This window comes from Myiozetetes cayanensis, unplaced genomic scaffold, assembly GCF_022539395.1.
Source record: "Myiozetetes cayanensis isolate MyiCay16 unplaced genomic scaffold, myiCay2020 scf10, whole genome shotgun sequence".
Classification (NCBI taxonomy): Eukaryota; Metazoa; Chordata; class Aves; order Passeriformes; family Tyrannidae; genus Myiozetetes; species Myiozetetes cayanensis.
Window position 1 is genome coordinate 7,232,494 of NW_026086605.1, and position 23,007 is coordinate 7,255,500.

The 23,007-nt window shown below is 38.5% G+C and overlaps 1 protein-coding gene across 1 annotated transcript in view; it reads left to right on the forward strand.

The window, feature by feature from the left end:
* Positions 1–23,007, forward strand: part of GFRA1 (GDNF family receptor alpha 1) — a 143,769-nt gene that overhangs the window by 106,049 nt on the left and 14,713 nt on the right. Inside the window, exons 6-7 of the mRNA XM_050337270.1 lie at positions 882–1,016; positions 4,771–4,949. Coding sequence (XP_050193227.1) covers positions 882–1,016; positions 4,771–4,949 — 314 coding nt within the window. The remainder of the gene's footprint in view (positions 1–881; positions 1,017–4,770; positions 4,950–23,007) is intronic.

The following is a 23,007-nucleotide window of genomic DNA, read 5'->3' on the forward strand; positions in this document are numbered from 1 at the left end:
ATAAAATAAGGTTCAAACTTCTCAATCCTTAGGGAAGTTTGAAATATCTGACCTGCTGGGTGATGCCTTCAGTTAGACCACTGGCTTGAGCAATTGCTGATAGTTTCCCTATCCAGATGAGTGATGAACAGTTTCTGTACATCTTTTAGGACAAAAAATGCCTTCTATGGTTTCATTTCATTCTTGGTAGCCTTGAGTTGACATATAAATGTGAGAATATTTACTCAAGAACTTGTAATAGAGCTAAAATGACCCTGTGGTTGGAAGTTGTTGACAATGTTTAGGAAATAATCACTGTACTGAAGAAGTAGTGAGACAGCAAGATTAATAGTAATTTATTACCTGCAAAGAATCTGCTGTTACCTTTTCATGCACACTGGGTTTTGCTCTGTTCATCACCATAACCCACTCTGTGGCAGGTTCCTAATGAGCACCCTGAGGTTAACACTCCTCCAAGACATATCAGGGCTCCCCTCAGCATGACTAGCGTTCTCCTTGCTCATGCATTTCAGAAATGTTTTTTCAGGCTGGCTGCAGACTCAATGAGGAATCACAGGTCTGGATACCTAGTTTCAGCCATTTATTTGCAGATAGAATTAAAATGGAGGGGGAAAAAAAAGCAGACAAGAAAGAAAAACCAGATTTTTAGAGTGCAATTCAAGCAGCTAAGGGTGTGAACTATAAACACAAGGCTGGGTGTCACAGGGTGAAAAGGAGCCAGAACTGTTAAGTGTGGAGGTCAGAGCCCTGCCGTGGGTCTGTGTTGTGAATCCAACCCCAAATACATGACTTGCCAGGTGCTGTTTGCTGTCTTCTTAGGATGGAGAGAGTATTTCAGTACAAGAGGTTGCTCACAGTGCTGTGCTTCCCTCTGTTAACAGGCACCGTGATGACACCAAACTACATAGACTCAAACAGCCTCAGTGTTGCCCCGTGGTGCGACTGCAGCAACAGTGGCAATGACAGAGATGAATGCCAGAAGTTCCTGAATTTCTTCCAGGACAACATATGCCTTAGTGAGTACAAAATTAGATGTCTTTTTAATGTGTTTTAGGATGTTTTCTAGGGTTAATTTTTTTTGCTGTTGAAGTGTGTCACGGTACATCAAGGCCGTCTCTTTGCACTTTGTAAGCATGGTTCTGTTATAGGTGTTAAAATTAAAAGAACAAGCAAATATGCCTGATAGTGAGGTTCCTTTTGGCCAAGATTGCAAACGTGACAAGCTTTGTGGGAAAAAAAAAAATCAAATAACAGAGTTGTAGGGTATTGAAATATGTTTACATCACAGATCATATTTGGACCCTAGCGGTCAGGCAGCATCTTTACCAAAATATTGCAACACCTGGGGGGTTTCTGTGGAATTTAAGAACTTCATATAAAAAAGACATGTAGCTTGTGATATGAAGGATTTGCTGTAAGTAAGTATAAATTGGATTGTGCTTGCAATTTATTGCCAACTTCAGATTTTTTAGGGTGTTTGATCTCAGATGCCTGGTTTTAACAGAAGCCTGGATGGTAACTATTGTAAAGATTTTGTTAAATTACTGCTTTTTTTTTTTTTTTTTTTTTTTTTTTCTTTTTTTTTTTTTTTTGGTCAGACTCACTTCCAAATTAGGGACTGTTACAAATTTCAGAATGGCTCAGTAGAGTCGACTTTGGCAGGTTCTCTTTTCAAATTTCCTGTCTGCCTGGAGCAGCATAATTGGATGAGGTGGAGCATGCATCAGAGTTTTAATTTCAGATAAATGAGGAGGCCAAAAGAGCTTGGCTTCCCTAGCCTGGCAGAACAGAAGTTGAAAGGATGTGTGATTGTCCACAAAAATTGCATTAGAGGGGCATGCCCAGGGAGGGAAAAGGATTACTTCACCTAGAGGACAGTGTTGACGTAAGAACAGAAAGGGAGATATTGGCCATACTTGTTTAGGCTCAAAATGAGAAAAATTTTAACCATCACACTAAAGTTAAGAAAAAGGCTTCCAGCAGGAGTTTTGAGGGTAAAAATGGATTTAAAAATCATATTTCATTAGCTTATGCAAAGAAACATTCATACAGCATTGCTTTCTTCAAAAACAGTAAATGAACTCAATGATCCAGACTGTTCCATCCAGCCCTACAGACCTGAGCTGATGCAGGGCTCAGTCTGTATTTTAATAGAGTCTGAAAATCTCTATTGGCAGCTTCTCAAGAGGCAGTATTGTGGTGAATACGTGGGGAGCTTTGCCTACAAAAACATGAGGATACACTATTTATTAAACTTTGGAAGAATTAATCAATTAAGATCATTCAACAAATGAAAAAGAGAAAAGAGTTCAATTGATGGTGGTTAAAATTTAGCAATATACCATCAGACCTTCCTCAAGCCTAATGAGGGTTGCCATTTATATATATTGTAATACCTAAGATTGTATTCATTTGTGGATGTATTAATTTCTAGAGTGTTACAGGTTCCTACCTAAAGACAGAGCAATTCCTTGTCCTTTCTTTTGCCATCGCTACAAAAGCATTAATGAAGACAAATCAAAGACAGTAGAGGTTACTGTGAGACAAATTATAGTCATTTTAGTTGCAAGAGATGTCTTCCTCATGAAGAAATTACAGACATTTCTGGTTTGTAATACAAAGTTTTTGTTTTATGGAGAGTGGGAAAAGTTAGTTGTTTACAATAATGTGGAAAAGCTAACTTAAATAAAAATCCATTTAGTTACTTATGCAAAATGGAAGAGCTGGGACTGTACCCTGCGGGCCAAGGAAATTGGAAAGCAGGAGACTGAGGATCATATTCACACTGTGCCTGATGTGGAGCTGGGATATGAAACTGAGTGTCCCATGTCCCACATCCACACCTGAAATCCTGGTCTTTCTTGGTCCTCCCCATACACTTTTCCAGAAATTACACTCTGGAGTTGAAGTGCCTTTTGCATCAGATGTGAAGTTGAAACCAGAGTGGAAGTTTTGATTTCAGAGCATGGGTGTGAAAATACAAGTGAAAATTCCAGTCTGTTTTAGTAATTAGTCCCATGAAGACAAGCATTTTGTTGTTTTCTTTTTATCTGTATTAGGTAAAGTGTTTCTTTATCTCAGCACTTTCCTGCAGAATATGGGTTTATGTCAGAACTGTGAAATCGGCCCAATTTCCAGTTTAATAGGACCCAAATAAGATATATTCCTCCCTAAAATTTTGGCTGTATATTACCTTGCTTTTACTTTTGTCCTCTATAATGAATTTACTAAAATTCCTACTGATCTGAATGGGATTCAGTATATCTACCCGTCTGCTCGAAGAATTTGTTCACACCTGCCTGTGAGTTAGTTAATAAAAATTATTGGGAGGACCTTTACTAGAGCAGTTAGACACTTGAAGCACCTCCTTGAAGTCATTATGGTTTTTGAAAAATGTTTGCAATATATGTTAAAGTTATATATAAAATAGATATTTCAAATATATATATGTATTTGAAATATTGTGAAAATATGAGGAGAGGGTAGGATACCTCTTCTATGAGTTGGTGGTGTTTAACTTGAAAGAAGGCTCTGGAAAGACCTTATTTTGACCTTTCAGTGCTTAAAAAAGGGGGGTTCTAATCCAAATCATTCTGTGATTCTGTCATAAAATCATAGAATATTTCAAGATGGAAAAGACTCATAAGGATCATCGAGTATGACTGTACGAAATAATTGAAGAAAGCTAATTGTAAAGACCGCTTGTTACTTAAAAAACTGGAAGGGTTACACGTATTTCTGTGACCTTTCTTGCAGTAGTGGAAACAAAGAGTTGCTGTCAATTTAGGAAATAATAGGAAAATATTGGTTTATGTATTGCCTCATTCTTGGGAAATGAAGGAAACGTATCATTTCGCTCTTCCCACTTTGTCTCCATTAACTCAGCTGATTCTGGTGCTTCCTACAAATTCTTCTCTTTGCATGTTGGAGTTCTGAGAACTAATATTGTAATAGAATACATATTTTTCAGTTGAAAATTAAATGTAAATTATTTTATAAGCCAAGGAATACTACTGAGAAGAAGTATTAATAACTTCCACATATTAGTCCCCAGTGAAATTGTTTGGTTTCTTGTACAAAGAATTTGAAATAAGAAATCCCCAAATCCATGTTGAATCCCCAAAGACCTGATTAAAAACTGTTTTTCTATTTGTTTTATAAAAACTCCAACCAATTTACTCTTGCTATAAACACACTCTTTAATCCTGTGAAACTGTGATAAGCTGTTTAACTTTTATATTCTAAAGTTTTAGTTTAAGCATGTTTCCTTCACCTAATTATGCAGATTTTGATTGGAAACTGTAAGGAAAAGATTGCCTTAGTTAAACTATTTTGTACTTATAGGCATATTAGTTTTACCACAACAAGCTGTAGAAATAAATATTTTGTCTGTTCTCTGTTTTCTGTCTGCTAAAATCACCTGCCTGAATTAGGACATGACATTCAAACTGTACTTTAAATCCTCAGAGTGAATTTTTGAGGCTTTTGGATGGTAACAAATATGATTATGGGAAGTCCTAGAGTGTCTGTCAAGAATTACTGGAAACATTAAAAAGAGGAGGCTGCAGCAGATAATTACGACCCCAGACTCTGAGTTCATGTTTCAGTTAGGTTCAAAATTAAGACACATTTTTCAGCATAAAAAATGAGTTTCTCTAAATAAACATTTTCAGTGTAATAATTATAATAATAATAATAAAAAACAACTCAATTCTGCTCTTTACCTTTTGTTTGTAGAAATAGAAAATTGCCTGTAATTTATTTTTACAGAAAACGCAATTCAGGCCTTCGGCAATGGTACTGATGTGAATGTCTGGCAGCCAATCTTACCAGTACAGACCACCACAGCCACAACTACAACAGCTTCCAGACTTAAAAACACAGGTTCAGAGACCACCAACAATGAAATACCCTCCCACAATGATTCACCAGCATGTGCAAACCTGCAGGTAAGAGAGTTTTGTACTTGTTGCAGTGAATAAATGGAAGTTTTTCATAGTTGTCTGTAGGCTCCCACTGCCTAAGTGGGTGCCTGCTTAAATTCAAATATTTGTTTATTCCCATGTTGTAGGATATTGTAAAATATCAGATACTCTTATTCGATATCAGAAACCTGCATATCTCAAAGTGGACTTTACTGCCTCCCTGACTCACAAACAGGGAGTAGTGTTTCATTTCTTATCACAGGTTTGAATATGAATGTGGCACTCTCCAAACTCTGCCAGGATATGTCAGAATTAATTAATTCCCTGAGTAATCCACATTCAGAGGGAACCCCTAATATGAGCTTGCATGTCCTGCTGCCTTCTTTCTTATGTTATTGGCAATAAACTCGAGGTTTTTTTGGCTGAGTAGGTTTGGATATTAGAGGATATGTGGTGAAGAAGCTGAACAAAGATAGAAACAATTTTGGATCAGGCACTCTCCTGAAGTGGGGTTGAGGTCATGAGTGATTTTGGCCAATGACTGTAGCAGTTTTCTTTGACACTGAAAGTAGGCTATTCATGGTGCATCATTGCTTCTGGATTTAAAGAGCTTCATAACTTGCTGAAGACAGTATATGCAACTCTTAGAAAGTTTGAACAACTTGGGCGGGAGAGAACAGCAAAATCAAGGCAGGAAAGAAGCAGCAGGAATTGTAAGATTAAAACATCCTTAGGCCAGATTAGAATCGGGGGCTATAAAAATTTGTGGTGTTTTCAGTGCAAAAGTAGATCAGGGATAGATCAGCTTGTCCTGTTTATTTTTGTCTTTACAGAAGGAAAATTGCTATGTGACACAAATGTAAGTGTCCAAGTTTTAAGGTCTCATCTGATATTAAGATAAATTTTTCTGGGTTTCCAAACTTCTCCACTCTTGTAACATTGACTTTTTACTTCCCTATAAAAAATTGATTTTCTATTTTTCATATTAAACTGTTTCCATGTGCATTGAAACAAGAAGGTTTTATTCTTTGGAAGTGTGTTTTGCTTCTTAATTTTTCCAGCACCATCTCTCATCTTCATCCTTTTCCAGTTCCTGCATTTATTTCATATTGAAAATTGTTTATAAATCAACATCAGAGGAATTTCATGGTCACAAAGTATAGGGGGTTAATGGTAGATGGTACTGAGTTTAGGTGCTTCTGTTTTTCATACCTGTACGTTCATTATGATTTAAGCCTTGTCAGTTATTGTTGAGAGAGACAGTTATAGGTATATTTTGATATTTGCAATAGTCATTTGACCAAATAGAATATACTGAAAGAAATGTAACTCTTGTAAACAGAAACTTGGAATATCTTGGATTTGGAACCAGACCTCGATGGGATATTATTGACTCAATTCATGTTATATTAAAAAGTTGTTTTATGGGAGAGATCACATTTTCCTTCAGTGTTTGTACAGCCCCCTATAGAGCAAGGCCTCCAGATGCTACCAAAATACACATAATAAATAAAGAACTGAAGAAATGGCAAGTCCTCACAAATCCCATTGGATTCACTTCAATTTGCAAATGTTCCTAAAGCCTAAATAGATGTTCCTTTGTTTTGAAAATGTATTAAATTCTTCCCTGTCCTTCCTCCTGTTACTCTGGTGTTTTGAAGTCCCATCCCACATGAGTTTATCAGCGCTGGTTTAAAGCTGTGCTGTGACTTCAAGTGTAGCCCTGATGTACTTGACACGAGAAGTAAAGGTCTGTAGGGAAAATAGCTTCCTTCAAATAAATGATCTCTGCTGTTCCGTGGAGACTGTAGATAAGTCTGCACTAAAAGGTCACTGAAGTTACGTGAATGAAGCAGTTTTATTCCTGTGAAGTACAACATTCCGGTGCTTACTATTTCCTTCTGTCAGAATTGAAACGCAAAGAACAAAGCTCTAATATTTTAATGTATTTTTCAAAAAAACAACTTATGAATAGAGCCAAAACAAGCCCACAATTTTTTAAAAAGAAACCTGTGTTTTTTGGACAGTATGGTGCCACTTTGAATGTGAGACTTAAACCTTAATGCGCACTTTACAAAAGAATTGAGGCATTCATATGACGCTTGGAGAAGGGTATTCATTCTAATGCTCTCCTCCCATGAAAAATATGCTTTGTAGTATTTTCAAAACACGAACTAGTGTGACCAATAGCGATGTGAAGGGTTTTTTTATGCGATTAGCAGTTGAGCTGAAAGGTTTCAGAAAGGCAGTATAGCCTAAACATTGTGGAAAGACGAATTAAAAGCATTAGTCTCAGCACAAAAAGACAATGGCCGAGAGGGGATAAGGAGATGATCATTGAGATGTGACCAGGCTGCATATTCTAGTTAGTGGGTTTAAAAATACAGTGAAGGAAGAAAGAGCAGGAAGTGATTGATTAGTATAAATTGCCAGTGAAATAAATACAGCGAGGGAAGAAAGAGCAGGAAGTGATTGATTAGAAAAATATGCCGTAGAAACGAACAAATTCTATCCTCCCAGGGATGTAAAATACAGGGCACTAACCCAGTTCGCCAGGAGCGTCACTGACTGAGCCATTTTTGATACATTTCTTTCTGACTTGTTCAAAATGATTGTATGAAAAGCAAGGGTGAACTGATGGTTTTGTCGCTGTGCCATGTTCTGCAAATGCAAACCTGGGAATTGGAAGGGTTGTGAATGCTTAAAGAAAATATGAGTTTCTCTTTGTTCACCTGTACTCAGTATTTATTTCAAATACCTTTTGAAGATTTGGACTTTTAAATTATGTTTGTTTCAGCGATGCTGTTTAGAAGTTGTTCATCATTTCAACTTACCATTGCTATGAGCATTTAAAGTTCTCCTATTATGGAGTATTTTCTTATTTCAAAAAATGTTTGTTTCTGCTATATGCTTACTTTATGTTTACATATGCTTGCATTGTGTAATATGCTCTGTCTTCTATCCCTAAATTAAATCAACACTCCATCTTTGCCAGGAAGATGCTTAATTTTGTCAAGCATCCTATTAACTCTCTTATAAATCTGGCTTTTAACAAAGTTTGCTAAACCCACAGAGTAAACTGTAGTTAGTTTTATACAAAACGCTAAATTAAAGTATATTTGAGATGCTTGACATCTTGCAAAGGATCCTCAGCTCTACAGAAAAATAATGGATAAAATATTGTGAAAAAAGAGGAGATGAATGCCAACAGCGTGCTCCTTATACGGGCATATTTTATTAAGTAAGTGCCGACAATGTATTTTTTCTGATAGCTTCACTCTAATGTTTGCTCTTTAACTGGCACGTATGTTAATCCTTCATTTTCAGTCATAACTTGCATTCAGTATGCCAGTCAAAAAATGGTTATGGTCTTTCAGTCTCATGTTCTTCCCCCACCGCCTGAACCATCACGTTGGATTATTTGAAAGGGACAAAAGGATGAGTTTGGATGTGCACTCACACCATGTATTCTTCAAGAAGAAGGCTGCTTCTGCATTTAGGAGAGATACATAGACCTGAATGATGATAATGAAATAAACCTCGAGTGATAGATTAGACTAGATTGGACCCTTTATTCCTGGGTCATTGCAGGGATAAATATAAAGCTAAGACTTCCGTACTGGTTTTTCTATAATATTTCAGAGGACATTTTGCAGAAGACAAAAGTGATAGAAGATGGTTAAGGACATTTAAGTAAGTTTATGCATCAAAATCTATCAACTTGCTAGCTTGCTCTGTACTTTGTTTTCACACATTTATTATAAATGCCTTGTTCTAGTTAACGTTAGTTCAGCATTCAAAGAGAATTTAAGGGTTTTGTGCCTTTGAAGGCCATAGCAATGTACACATGAATTGACATACACGGCCCTTTGGACTGAAAGCAAACACTTGCAATCAAGTCCAGTATGTAAATTTTGTTGTACTCTCAGCAGCAAAATTTAAAATCTACCAGATATAAATTGAAAACCTCAAGCATTTTGTGGGAACAAAGGAAAAGAGAAATCTAGATGCTTAAATGTGTTGATTCTTTCTATTTGCGTTTAAGATTAGTGGGTGTTTATAACAGATGTGGGTCATATGGCAAACTGTTCTTCCACAGATTCACATAATACTTGGGATTAAAAAAAAAAACAACCCTATTATGTAGAGTCTTAAGACAAAAACAGGAGAGAGAGTTCACAGTCCTCTGAGGAGAGCAGGACTTAAATATGACTCAGACTGAAAATGACTGTGCTTCTCCCTTGTAGATCTGTGTTGCAGATCTTCAGCATTGTTCGGGGATCTGCTAATCTGGTGGTTTAAGTACTGTCTGTAATTACTTAATGTACCTTCTCGTGCGCTAAATATTATTATTACAGAGCATTATGTAGGTGTTTGGAGAGGGTTAAGAGCTTCAGTGTAGCATTCTGAGGATCAAGGCACAGCAGGTATGGATCTTCATGAGCTGGTAATTGGGTGGTGGGTGAACACAAGCAGGAAACACAGGCAGATGTAGGTGTGCTGTTGATAAAGGAATAGTACAACTGCTGAGATGGTGCGCTGGAGTAGAGACAAGGGGAACTTGTTTTATCCCCTGAGCACCAGTATTAACTCGCCCATATGCCTGGCACTCTTTTTCCTCCATCTCTTCACACAGCCTGTGATCTTTCCTTTTCTTTTCTGTTGTAAACAAGCACTGTCCTTTCAAATGCCCTGCCTGCTCTGTCTCTTGGAAAAGTCATGCTTGGACCTCTTCCTCTGGGCATTACAAATACACAGAAAATTATAGGCGGGGGTAAAAGATGGACAGCAATATAAAACTTCCAATGCTATGCCAAAACAAACAAGAAACCAAAATTGACTAAACAATTCGTATGAAAAGCTTTAAATTTACCTCCTGTATTTCCAGGATTAGCTGACATAATGGGGTCAGCTGGCTGGTACAAGTGATTTAGAGAACACCTATTGGCAACTTTTCTTCTGAAAAAGCAATGCCTTTAATTTGCTTTAGTGGCAGTTCTCCTGTACCTAAAGAAATCTCGAGTGTTTGTGTGTTCAGATTAGAATCTGACAGCCAGGGATAACTTAGAGTTTCATCTTTAATCTTACCCTTCTAATTTGGGGAGCACTAAGTGAAATTCCGTTTTCCCACAACAGATACTGCTTTGTCCATTGATTTCATTGGCATTGATTTCAGTGAAGTTAATCCTTGTTTTCTTCAGCACCATGCTGGAGTGGGTCCTCAAGAAGTGTGGATGTGTGCAATTCCCTGAAAATGTGTTCATTCACTGCATGACTCTTGCCCCTGTTCAGCAGATCCAGAGAAGGTGAGGGGACCATGAGTGAGAGACATGTTACGGAAATCTTGGTGTTCTGAGGCGGAAATGTCAGTTGCATCCTGCCTGTATTACTGTGGAAACAGTGGATCTCAGTGCCAGAAGGCTGGTTTGCAGTGAACATTCGTATACAAACATACATACATACATATTACTGGTATGATCTTGTAGATGCTCCCACTCCAAGCAAGGCTGCGCTTGGGTTTGTCACCATCTTTGCCAAAGAACATCAGGACCACACACAATAAATTGTTTTCAGGCTTGTTGAAATCCTGCTGAAGTTAAAGATGTGTTGCATAAAGCTGATTAATTTCTTAAGTAGAGAGAGTCTTTTTCTTCACTTTTGATCATCAGAGGAATGTTTTGAGAATGTAGCCAAGTATCATACCCTATAGGCTCAGATGTATCATATTAGTGTCAGCATTGCTATGAGACATTTGCCATCAGTAGTCTGTAGAAAATTGTTCTCATTTACCAGACTTGGTTGAACTTACAAGCTGAACATCAGGCCCACTTAGAAGATCAGTCATGATTTGTGGAGTAAAGTACAGTCTAAAACTTTCCAACAGTGCAAGTCATCACATCTCTGTTTTTGTCACCAGAGCTACACAGATGTGCACTGCTTAATGCTCAGTCTCTTTGGCATGTAGAGCTCTCTCTGAGACTGGATTTTATATGCAATGATTGATACTCTGATGAAACATTTTTAATGTTGGAAGTTAGGTGTAATAAACTTCTGTTACTGAAAGACAGTGAAATTTTGCATATTAAAACTACAGTTTAAATTGTGTTTTTTTGATTAGAATGCTTTTCACTAGACCAAAATATTGTGCATGTATACTGCTGGAGAGCACAATACTTTAGAATTATTTCATCAATGATAAAATATTTTATGGTTCATTTAAAAAAAAAAAGTTTTACTAGTCTGAGCATCTTAAGTGTATTATAATAATACAGCGCTTTATAGCAAACTGTAAAACTCTATAGACTGCAGTCTTAGGAATCATGCAATTTTGTTTTATAGTTTAATAATTGTTCAATTGAAAATGAGTATGAGGTTACTAAAAACCAATTTAATGACTTACAAAAATATAGCTTTATTAAAATGTACTACACACCTTTACAGAAAATTTAATTTTCTGTGGACAGATTATAGTTCTTATCCTCAGAAAGAATTTTGCAAATTAATGCTACTAAAAGCCTTTTCAGTGTTCCCCTAAGCCACAGTTGTTTCTGCATTTCACATGAGTATCCTCTTATAAGAATACCCACAAAAATACAAAGTGCTAGAATAAACCAGAATCAGAAAATTGGATCACATCAGATAAGCCAAATTGAACTCTTCATAGCCCTTGGTATTTACTTTATATGGTTCTTCATCATATTAAATGTATTCCTAATGTCAGCCAACTTTAATTCTCAATCAAATACCTAGTCCATCATGTATTTCCTTTTTAAAACAGATAGCTCACTATAGTCTGCAAAAAACAGCCATAAAATGGAGTACAGTATTATAAATTAATTTAAAGACATAACTACTACCAATAAAAATTCTAGGTCATTGCGTTGCAGTGGTACACATTTAATCGTATTGTCTTTGGAAGTACAGTTCATAATATATTGTGCATTTATGGGACCTGACAAAATGCTTTGTTTAAGACATATTGTTTGCTATTAGCAAATACTAGGTTTTAGTCATGACTCTGCTTCCGTTTGTACTTGTACAAGTGAAAGTAGCCCTGGTAATGTCAGCAGGCTGACACTGTTGCAAAGCAAGTGTAGGCAATCAGTTGTGCCACCGGGTTTTTAATGGAACAAAAATCAAGAGCAGAATCCTTGAAATCTCGAGTACTTTTTTATCTAAACTGAAATAGCTTTCAAGAAGTCTGTATTATACACTGGAATCCTAATATTCTAGCTATTCCACAAACTCATAATGGTACTCTTTGCCTTAAAACCTCAATGAATTGCTGTTAACCTCAGTGAAGCTATCACCACATAGCCTTTATTTATTCTGAAAACCACATAGTGTACTTCAGTTCTCTAGAAACAATAAATATTTTACTATTATAAACTATGCTAATGCATTAGGTTGTCCTCAAAAAAGTCTCTCCACAGAGATACATGAGGAATAACAAAGTAAAAGGCTAGTGCTATCTCAGATAATGAATCCAGTTGTCAATAGAGAGATGTTTCTTTCTAAGGTATGAAAATAGCTTAGCAGTTGCCAGAATAGATCAAAGTTTAGCAAATAAAATCTTTATCAGTTCTGCCATCTTTGCAAAGAATTGTTATTTGCTAGGCAAGCAGAAGGATTTAATAAGACTTTTATAATTGAAATGTACTTTTAACCACTGTTATTGAAGCAGTATTGATGGGTTTGTTTTGTACTGTGACAGTTTAAGACAAATGACAGTGTGGAGGCTCAATAATTCTGGATAGTAAAGCATTTTAATCACAGATCATACTGTTTTATGAATTACCTGCCTTCTCCATCTTGCAGGGAGAGGGGGTGAGAATTGAGGGGAGCAGTGTAGCACAACCTCCGTGTTCTGTGGAGGAGAAGGTTTGCTCCCAGAGAGGGACCCTGCTGAGTTCTGCACAGTATTGGTGCAGGCTCGTGAGGTTTGCCTCATCTCTAGTTGCATTCCCTGAACCCAGAGGTTGACAAAATGGTCCTTGATCCTGGGAGTAGGGTTGTGGGCCTGCCTGCCCCAGAGTCTGTTCCCAAAATAGTTGTTCCCTGGTATTTTTATGAATCCTTGGGTGTGTGAGTGGGTAGAGAAGAGCTCACAGATGACTGCTGCATTCACATTGTGCTATAATTCTCTCATTTACTGTCACCCTGGATGGCTCCTGCAGTCTTCTTGTTGCAGACACTGCTGGACACCTTTGTGCTTCTTAGTGAAGGGCAGGTTGTTTCCATAGATTTGCTATCCATTTCCTAAAGTATAACAAACCTGTGCTGTTGTATGGGACAAGTGTTAATCGTGTTTTGTCTGTTGCTACTGAGAAGTGTTGATTAAAGTTCCCTGTCTTACACTCACAGCTCTGATTTATTGTCAGCCCAAAACAATTTTAAAGAAGCTAAGAATTGAGTAGTGGGCAGAAGCTACTGCCCTGTTGTAGGTCTTGAGCAGTTATCAGGCCAGTAGAATTCTTTACTAGCCTTAGGAGCCTTGTGCACATGTTTAATTGTCTATTTGTTATTTTTTTTTCAAATGTTCAGCTTGCTTTGTTGCTGGTTTTAGCTGAATCGTTATGAATATTAGAGTAGTGTGAAAGGATCTGATGAAGGTGTATGGATTTGAGCACTCCAATCCTCAGAAAAATAGAAAGGATAACCTGATGCTACCCACTGGATGAAAATGGGCTTGAATACATTCACCAAATTCTCTCCTTTTACTCATCTTGCAGAACATACCCATTGTAGATGTGGCAGTTTTGTTCATCCTCTTACACTCAGCTTCATGACAACACTACTTTCCCTGGCACGGAATTGCAACCTTTCCTCTGGGGGTCTAAACATCTCCAAAGTACCAGCAAAGGAATTCACACTGCTTTTAGAGAGAGAGGTTCCCTTAAACTTGTACACAGATAGCAGCTCTAAACCCAAAGATCCTTTTAAAACATCTTCCTGTATTCTTGGAAACCTATCCTATTGGAAATAATAGTAATTCAAGAAATACCCTGTTTTTTCATGGAGGAAAGATGCTCTTTGGGAAGTGATAACCAAGACTAGTTCTGCCTATTTATGTGAATTGAGCTGATGGACTGTTAGTCTCAATTTACTGGAATATCTATACCATCTCTGAAACCTCACTTCCAGTTAGCCATTAGTCTTTATTAAATCTTTTTCCCATCAGTTTGTTGGGTGGGTTTTTTGGGAGGTGTGTGTGGGGTTTTTGTTTGTTTAGTTTGGTTGGTTTTGTTTGGTTTGTGGTTTTTTTTTTTTTTGTTGGGATTTTGTGGTGTGCGTGTTTGTTTTGTTTTGTTCTGAGGTGTTTTTTTTGTCCTTTCATCTTGCAGATCCATTCTGTAATCTTTGGGTACTCAGCTGCCTCACAGACTTAATTGACTATGAAATTTATCTACATTATTTTTTCTGTATTCCTTCTAATGATTTAATGGCTAAATGAAGATTCATGGGGAAAAAAAGCCTGCACAAAACTGAACTGAAGGGCTGTTGAGCCTGTATGGTCCAGGAGTAGTCACCGTGTGATCACTGGCTTGGCTTCCTTAGAAGTTAAGTGAGGATGGGCAAATGGGGTTGGGGGTTGTGACCACTGAGTGGGCTGGGGTTCAATTGGGATTGGAGTAAGTCTGCATTGAGTTTGGGTAAAATGTCTGAAACAACCCTTGCTTCCTTATCCTGGATTAAAGAGGATACATTGCCTTCCTCTGCCAGCAGCAAACCCAAGTACCTGAAGTATGTTTGTGCATATAAAGTCATTTGAGTTTAAAGAGGCAATCACACGACCTAATCAAATTCTGCTTTTGTTTATAGACTTGTAAAAATGGATTAACTCCAGAGTTGTGTACATTGCAATTATCTTTAAGTGTACATTGTAATTATCCATTACCCCGTACATATATGCACATCATTCTTTGATATTTCTATGTAACCCAGAAACTAACATTCTTAAAAAATAAACTACCCAGATTGCAGTTACTGTGTGGCAGATATGATCAGCAGTAGTTCAGGAATAATAAAGAAGCTTTTTTTTAGGAATAGCTTATTCCTTGTTACTACTACCAAATGAAATATAGAAAAGCCCAGTGGAAATTAGAATACAATAGTAAGTTATTATTCTAAACCATACATTGCTGACAAGGCAGCATAGCTGCACAAATAGTTCATTGTTGAAGAGCTAAAATTTGGAATCTTTTCCATAGTGTTCATAGATTTTTCAAGTAATCAAACCAAGTTTATTGGACAGAAAACGAAATTCAATCTTTTAACCAAATTGTGTAACCTATACTCTTAAAAAAGCCCACCCGTTAATGATAACAAAACATTATCCAAACATAAATATATTTTCTTGCTGCTTTTATCCTGTCTACTCATTTTATAGTTGTCACTGTACATTAGTAATCAAATACTGTGGATAAATCATACCCTTTATCTTCTATTTACTCTTTATCCCTATGACTCCTAATCAGCTGTCTTACCTGAATAATTGATCTCTGTGTTGCCCTCAAACCATCCACTCTGCAGCATTTTTTCAATTTGCTGTTGAGTTCCAGAACATGAGACGCTGTCACCCATTTCAGTTCCCTGCCTTCAAAATCAATAGGAGTTCAAAATGTTTATTTTAGTGTGTACTTTGCAGGAGAGCCCAACTATTGCATACCAAATCCTATTTCTAATCAGTGGACTTGGCCTAATAATCCCACCTCAGGTTAAACCCTCCTGCGTGCTTAGCTCTTTTCGTGAGTCACAAGTAAACAGACTGATGTGTAGAATGCAATGTGTAACCTATTTTTCATAGGTTCACTCAGCATGTCTCCTAAAGAATTAGAGGATTATCCTCCCTCATGTCTTTCTTGAAACAGAATTAGGTATTCAGGGTGGTAATTTACTAAATACTGCATTACATGATGCTATATTTTTCCAGTTTGACGTTTTCAGAAGGCCTAAATAGCCTTTGATTCAAGGCTAGATATGCATTATCACATGCACCTAAACATTTGGATGTCCTGAATTCGTGCTCAGATTTTAAAGGTATGCATTCAAATTTTTTATGGATGTGGCAGGTAAAACATGTACCAGGTAGGCTCTAAATAGCTGCGTGCAGTCCTAAGTACCTAATTTGTGCAGAGAGTTGGATAAATGGGCATATAAATTAGGTGTGCCCAGATGAAAGCAAAGCAGTTACAGGTATCTGTGAAAACCCTAAATTTGTGTCTGCACAAATTTAGAAATGTGGTTTGATCAGAACTTTTCTGATGAACGGTATGTTTTTTACAATGACTTGCCCTCCTTTAGGAAAAGCAGTGTATTAACAGTTGCCTGTATCTGAGTTCAGTTCTTGAAGAATGCTGTATGATGATTTTGATGTTGTTATGCTGTTCTGCACACCTTGGTCTCGTGTGCACTGTAGTGGTCTGCTTCTTGAGGGGCAAGTTTAGGCATCTGTTCTGCAGGGACCTAACTGCTTGTGTACAATTTCAGAAGCCAAATGCAAATTCAGAAGAAAGAAGATGTCCCTTTTTTCATAGTGATTTTGAACTTTGAGAAATTCTTGCAACTGTTTGCAGAACCCTGCTCTCATTAAGGGTTTGCCCAACCCCTCTTACTTTTGATTAAGATTTTCTGATTGTTCCTAAGGACTCAGTCACGGTTATTTGCAGAGCAGAAATTCAGATTGTCATAGGCACAGCTAAACAGGTTTAGATCAAAAACACACTCTGTCTATACCCAGAGAACAGCTTAATGAGGATACTTAGGAATAATTAATTAGGCAGAGGCTTTTCACCTTCAGGCTTGTGGCTCATGTTATATTTAGTAGCAAACAGCTCTTTGGTAAGTGCCCTTAGTGAGAGAGAGAGCTCTGCGTTCTGGGAGCTGAACTGAGTCTATGTCACGGGGACAGCCCTTAAAATACAAGTCGTGCTGGCTTATGTCAGTGTAACAGGGGACTGGACTCTGGTGTTCCATGGACATTTAAAGAGAGCAACTGGCAAAGCTGCAGCTCCACATAATCTCCAGCCAGTGAGACGCATCTGCTCATATGTGCTCTGCAAGTCCTCATTCATCATCTGCTGCCCTTTGTTATGTACAAAGCCTGTTGGAGTGCAGTTACATTCATCTGTGCACAGCACATCAGAAGTGTGATATCCCATGCTGTTCAAGTGGCCACCGAATGTGAGCAGCCCGGTGATACCCTAAATCCCTTTTAAAGATGCTCTTCTCAGACACGAGAGAGGCTAAGCCCGTTTTGGCCACTGAGCAAGGCATCCCTTAAACCCATTAAATTCACTTCTGCCTGGGACAGCCCAGTGTGTCAGTAATGCTCACTGATGCAGTATCAGTGCTGTGATGTCAATATACAATAACGTGTTAATATGCAGTAGACATGGTATCATCTCATGGGTCATGCTGTGTTTGTTCTGACTTTCCACCCACTGGTCCACTGGACTGTAGGTGGGAGTAACTCAAGAAGCCCTATTGCTGCTATAGTTGACACACACCCAGATGTATTTTCTTTTTTAATGCTTCCTCTCTGGATACTTGATGGCAGTGTATTGACCCTGAAACTCGCTAGTAGGACAGAGCTGGTGCTTGTGAGTGTTAGATGCGTCTGAGTAGATTGGGTCACAATAAACACCCCTCACTTGGTCTGTTTTCTACTTGCTTCAGCTTGGTCCAGAACTATTAATCAAACAATTATTCACTCTGGGAAGTATTTGCTGCCAGCCATCATCAATCAAGATTCTCTCCAGATAGCACTCTTAAGATGGTTTTTCTAGGTGAAATCTTCTAATCTCTCTCTTGAGTCCCACTAAAGGATGTTAAAATTTGGTAGCATAGGGCACCTTCAAGATTTTTATCATAGGGTTTGCCGTAGATTTAGAAAAATCTGAGGATGGAAGAAGACTGCCCCTTTTTAACACAGCAGCTCATCTCGCAGAAAGGAAAGTGAAGGGCAAAAGGAAACATCCTGAGTGCTTTGCGACGTTATAAACCTATATCCTCTTAATTCCTCCATCTCTTTGATGAAGTGCACTGTCTGAGGTGCAAATTAGTGCCACTTTTGTGCATTGAACCTGTCCTCTTAAGAGAAGAAGTGCTTCAGAACCACCTCCTCATTTCAAAAATACTACAGAATAGTTGTCAGTATTGACCTGAGCTAGATTAAACTGGCTACCTTGGAATTTAAGGCTGTATATCCCATTAATAATCCCCTGAACTATTCAGTCTACCACAACATAATACTTCAAAAACAGGCAAACTAGTAAAAATAAATCTTCTAAAGCTTCTTCCAGTTTAGTATGGAAACATAACAAAATATACCCAAGGAGATGTTGTTGATCTCCATTACTGACATTATTAGCATTCATCTGTTTTTATTTTCTGACTTATTAAATGTAAACATAAATTTAAGCCTTCTGTCCTTCTGTGAATGACTTGTGGGATGAAACAAAGCAGGATTATATCCTGCAAATACAGTTTTGCATAATCTGGTAATTATTGGCATAATCTGGTTATTATAGGCTCAGTTTTGTTTTAATAGGGTTACAGTTATTAAACATGCAACATTCACAGTACCTTCTTGTGTCTAAGAAATTGTTTCAGTGATGGAAAAAAATTCTCCATACTTCTTACTGAGTTCAGGTTGGAGCCATATATACAGATGATATTAGACAGTTACTTTTGATTTCTAGTTGCTGCTGCCTGACCAGTGGAAGAATTCCTGTTGGTGTGGTGGGATCGGGGCAGTAAAAAGTAAGGCACCTCTCTAATAAGGTCATGATTCTGCAGGCTCCTCTTACACAAGAGTTTCTCTGCTTATTTTGAATAGCTTCATTAATTACAGTGTAACTGTTGCGTGTGAGGGCATCCTTCATGTGTAAATAATGGATATGTGGAAGGCCACTACAATAGCATCCATTAAAGTGTAGCCCACTATAGTACAGCCCATTAAAGAGAATTAGTGTCAGGGTTTCACTGCTAGTATTTCTGAGAGGGGATGATTTTTTCTCTCCTTCACTCACCTCAGCAGGGGAAGAATGAATGTAGGATGCTACATCAAAGTCTCTCACAAGTATTGAGTTTTTAAGATCCATTCTGCAAGGGCCTTTTAATAATGTTTAGGAAGCTGACAGGACAAACCAAGGTCTGGCTTAGCTAATGGAGATCTGTGGACACGACCAATTGGATGTTTATTTTTTTTCTGTCATGACTTAAATACGTTGAAAAATATGCTTGTCTTAGAAAATAAAATGCCAGTAATCCAAATTATATGATAGTAACTCACTTTTCGAAATTAAAATGCCATCAAAATTTAATAAATAGGAATGATAGCAATGAATTTGAATACCTTTTTAGAAAATTTTGAAGGCATATATTGTCATGAAAATAAAAATAGACTATCATAGACATAGCTAGCAGCTATGCTTAAAGTTGAAATCTTACCTTTCACATTTAAAAAATTAAAAAAATTAATTACTTGGGTGAAAATTTTCTTGTTTTGTGTGTGGTTCTGTCTGAATTCTTGAGGAATAACTGCCTGTCAAAGCCACAGTATACCATAACCTGGGGTTTTTTTTCCTTTTTTTTTTTAATAGACTCACCTTGGTAAATTTGTTTACATTATCTTAAAAAATGTTTCCTATATTTTTATTCTGAATGGTATTTTCAGTGCTAGAAAGGAACTGAGGCAAGTACTGCAGCAAGTTTAGTAAAATTTCAGCCCTGCCAGTTCTGAGGATACATCTGTGCACCTGCAAAATTAAGCTACCCGGATTAGAGAAGGGAGAAAATGCTTTAAATTTTTATTTCAGTGGCACTTCTGGAGAGCAGATTGTGCAGAAAAATAAAAAAAAATTCCTCAATTAATCCAAATCAAAACTGTTCAAAATCGTATTACTTTAAAAGAAAAGAACTGGTCTCTAGATCATGCTGGGATTTAGTGGGACTTGCGGTGCATCACCAGACAACTGAGGTTGTATGGAAATTAATGCACTGGGCTTGAAATGTGCAAACAAAACTGAGGCAGGGAGGGCATAGCTGTGTAGTGGGTGCTCACTGAGTGGTCGGTTTCTTCTACCTTTCTGTGCAGGGTTGCTTTACTGTAGTCTTTGCTCTGTAATTGCAGCAAAGTCACTTGTTATCTGAAGTGTTTTCGAAACCCTTTCCAAGGCTTTCTGTGTTGTTTTTCCGTGCATTACCATGCCAGTGCTCACAATAGCACACATGCATACAACTACTGTTAATAGAAAGTCTCGAACATTTTTAGCCACTTAATGAAAAGTAGATGTTCATGGTCATTCCCTTCCCTTTTAAAATTCATGAGTGAATGCAGTGCTCAAAAAACCAGCAATAATACCGGTTGCTTAAGGTTGGCGTAACACAAAGGGAAGCTCCCTGTAGTGCTCGGCGCTCAAGGGCCCGCGCAGGCTGGTGTTCAAGCAAGCTTGCCTGATCTTCCCTTCCAGCTGCAGAACCAGAGAGCAGCAGCCCTGGTCCTGCTGCCTGAGTGCTGAGGCAACGTGTGACCTTGTTTACTTAATCTCTTCCACCTTCTGACAGCTCAGGGCTGGAAGTCTCATGAGGCCGACCACTGCACCGAGCATCCCCACAGAGCTCCCTTCCTGCAACTCTGCTTGGGGCTTCAGAGCCTCCCTGGTTTTTCTTGGGGGAGAGTCCCGCCACACACTGTCCTGCTGGGTATGAAGGAGAGCTTTCCAGCAAGGAACAGTCCCGGTGCGTGCTGCCTGGCATGGAGCAGCCTCCCTGCAGCCAGCAGGTCCCTGCCAGGGCACACCTGGAGGCGTGTGCTGCCGTGGAGGAGCCCTGTAGCCACATTACCATAGTGCTTCTTTTCAAGGCTCATTAGCGCAGTGCAGGCCTGTGCTGTTCTGGCTGAGCTGCTTTTAGTCCCCCAGTAGCCGTGGCTGACAGCTGCTCAGGAGTGTTTACACCACACTCCAGTGCCCCACAGAGCCCAGCCTAATACTGGAGGCAGGTACTTCGCCCGCTGCCAAACTGAACAACTTTGTTTTGTTTGCGTATTCCGACGTGCAGCGGCACATACTCCAGCCTGGAGAAGTGTTGTGGGATCCGTAGTTCTTCAGTTACTTACCTTTGTTCAAAATTAAACGCTGAGTGTGTCTTTTAGCTGGGACTGTGATGGCTTTGTGTTCCTGCTGCTTTTCTTTAGATGCTGCTCAGTGTGCAGCAGCCAGATGCTACCTGTAAGTGCTGTGTATGGCACTTGGGTTGATTGCTGTGGTGAATCACTAGGGAGATGTGTTTTAATAATAAAATCCGAAACAGCTCGAATTTGGATTACATGGCTCTTTAGTTTTATAACTAGAGAAAAAACCCAACAACCTAGACAGCCCACACCATTGAGATATTAACCTAATAAAACTTGTTCTGTCTGTGCTTTTTAGTATTCCGTTTTCTGCTCTGCCCTTCTAAATGCAAAAATATTTGCTTGTGGCAAATCCATAAAAAGACCATATTAGAAAAATTGCATAATATCCCCTAAAAATAGGAAGCAAGAATCTGGGACTACAGAAATTCATTTTACCCATCTAAATGAATGACTAAACATGAAAACAAAATTGTTAGCAAGTTACTATACTGCCATGAAAGGTAAGTCAGCTCAGTTGTCTTGGCTGGGTGTCATATTTTGTGCTGTGCTCACTGGGAGACTAATTGCTTGAAATAAATATTTGAACATCTCTATGTCTGGTCCTTGTAAGCCGTTTGATCAGGTTGGTGTTTCTGATAGGATCTGTTTTTTATAAAACCTTTAAGAGTGCTGTCAGGCAATTTTTGTGCCATGTTGTCCCAGCCATATAAGTGCAGTGAGAGATAAAGCTTAATGAAGTCTCATGTTTATTAAGATAAGGATCTGGGAATGGTCCAGCAATAATTAATACCATATAGGTCATCTCTCCTTCTTTCCATACTCTTTTTGCTCCTTTTGGGAGGATTACTCCCAGCTCTTCCACCTCCAATCAGATTCTCTTAAAATCTGAAAATCAAAGAGGTTGAAGGGAGGAAGTTTTCCTCTATCCATATCAGACTTTATCAAACTCTTAGGCCCATTTCTTAGATTTCTGAAGCAGTGTCTGCTGCTATGTGTGTTTCCATCTGCATCTGTCAGGAGCCCCAAGTGTCTGCAGGGTCTGTTAGACACAATCAGAGCTGAAGTGATTCATTGTTACTGCTCCATCTGAGGAAGGGGCACTGTTCCAAGCCCACCTGGCCGTGTCCAGAAGAGACTGGGCAGTGCTCCCTCCTTGACTGAAGAGCTGGAAAGATGGCTTTAGCAGACAAGAACCTACATTTGTTCCAGCCTCTCTTCCCAGAGGAATCCTCTAGACTGCTCTGGGGTGAAGACTTCTTTTGAACCTGAAGGAAGGCATGAAGATAATCTCTGGAGACCCACCACTCCTTTTTCTCTGTCCTGACCAGAAAACAAACTTCCCTGCATTAAGCCTGCCCTCTGTTTCTTGTTGCTCATGCTCAAGTGCTCAAATCCAGCAAGAATTGATTAATGTTGGAGGATAAAGGGAATGCAGTAAAAAAACCCAACTCGGTGTGTGTTTTCCCAGTGCGTATGTGGGCACAAGGGGATGCTTTGTTTGCTTTATTTAATGTCTCCCAGCTGAAAAACTTGTGATTTACTTCTTACTGTGCTGGGTGGAACAATCTGTGTAGCTTTGGAACATAGGGCCAGCAGTTTTTTTCTTTCTAGAAGATACTTTCTTCTCTCTACAAAGTGGCATGACAGAGCTTGTAGAGCTTTAATGCAGAATGACGACTGATAATTTCATGCCCCGAGCTTTTATCTTGAGGGTTGATTCAGCAGAGAGAAAAAAAGCAGAAAAACAAAGCTCTCACTGCATTGTTACAGGATTGTGCAAAGCTGATTGTTTCTGTAGCCTTAAATAGCTTTCCACTCCGGCTGTCTCATATGGGTTTAAAAATTACCCCATGCTGAATTGGATCCTTATTTTAGTGGCCTGTGTCTTCTACCCACACTTTGCTTATCTTCCCTATTGAGAGTAATTATACTCCAGTGTGG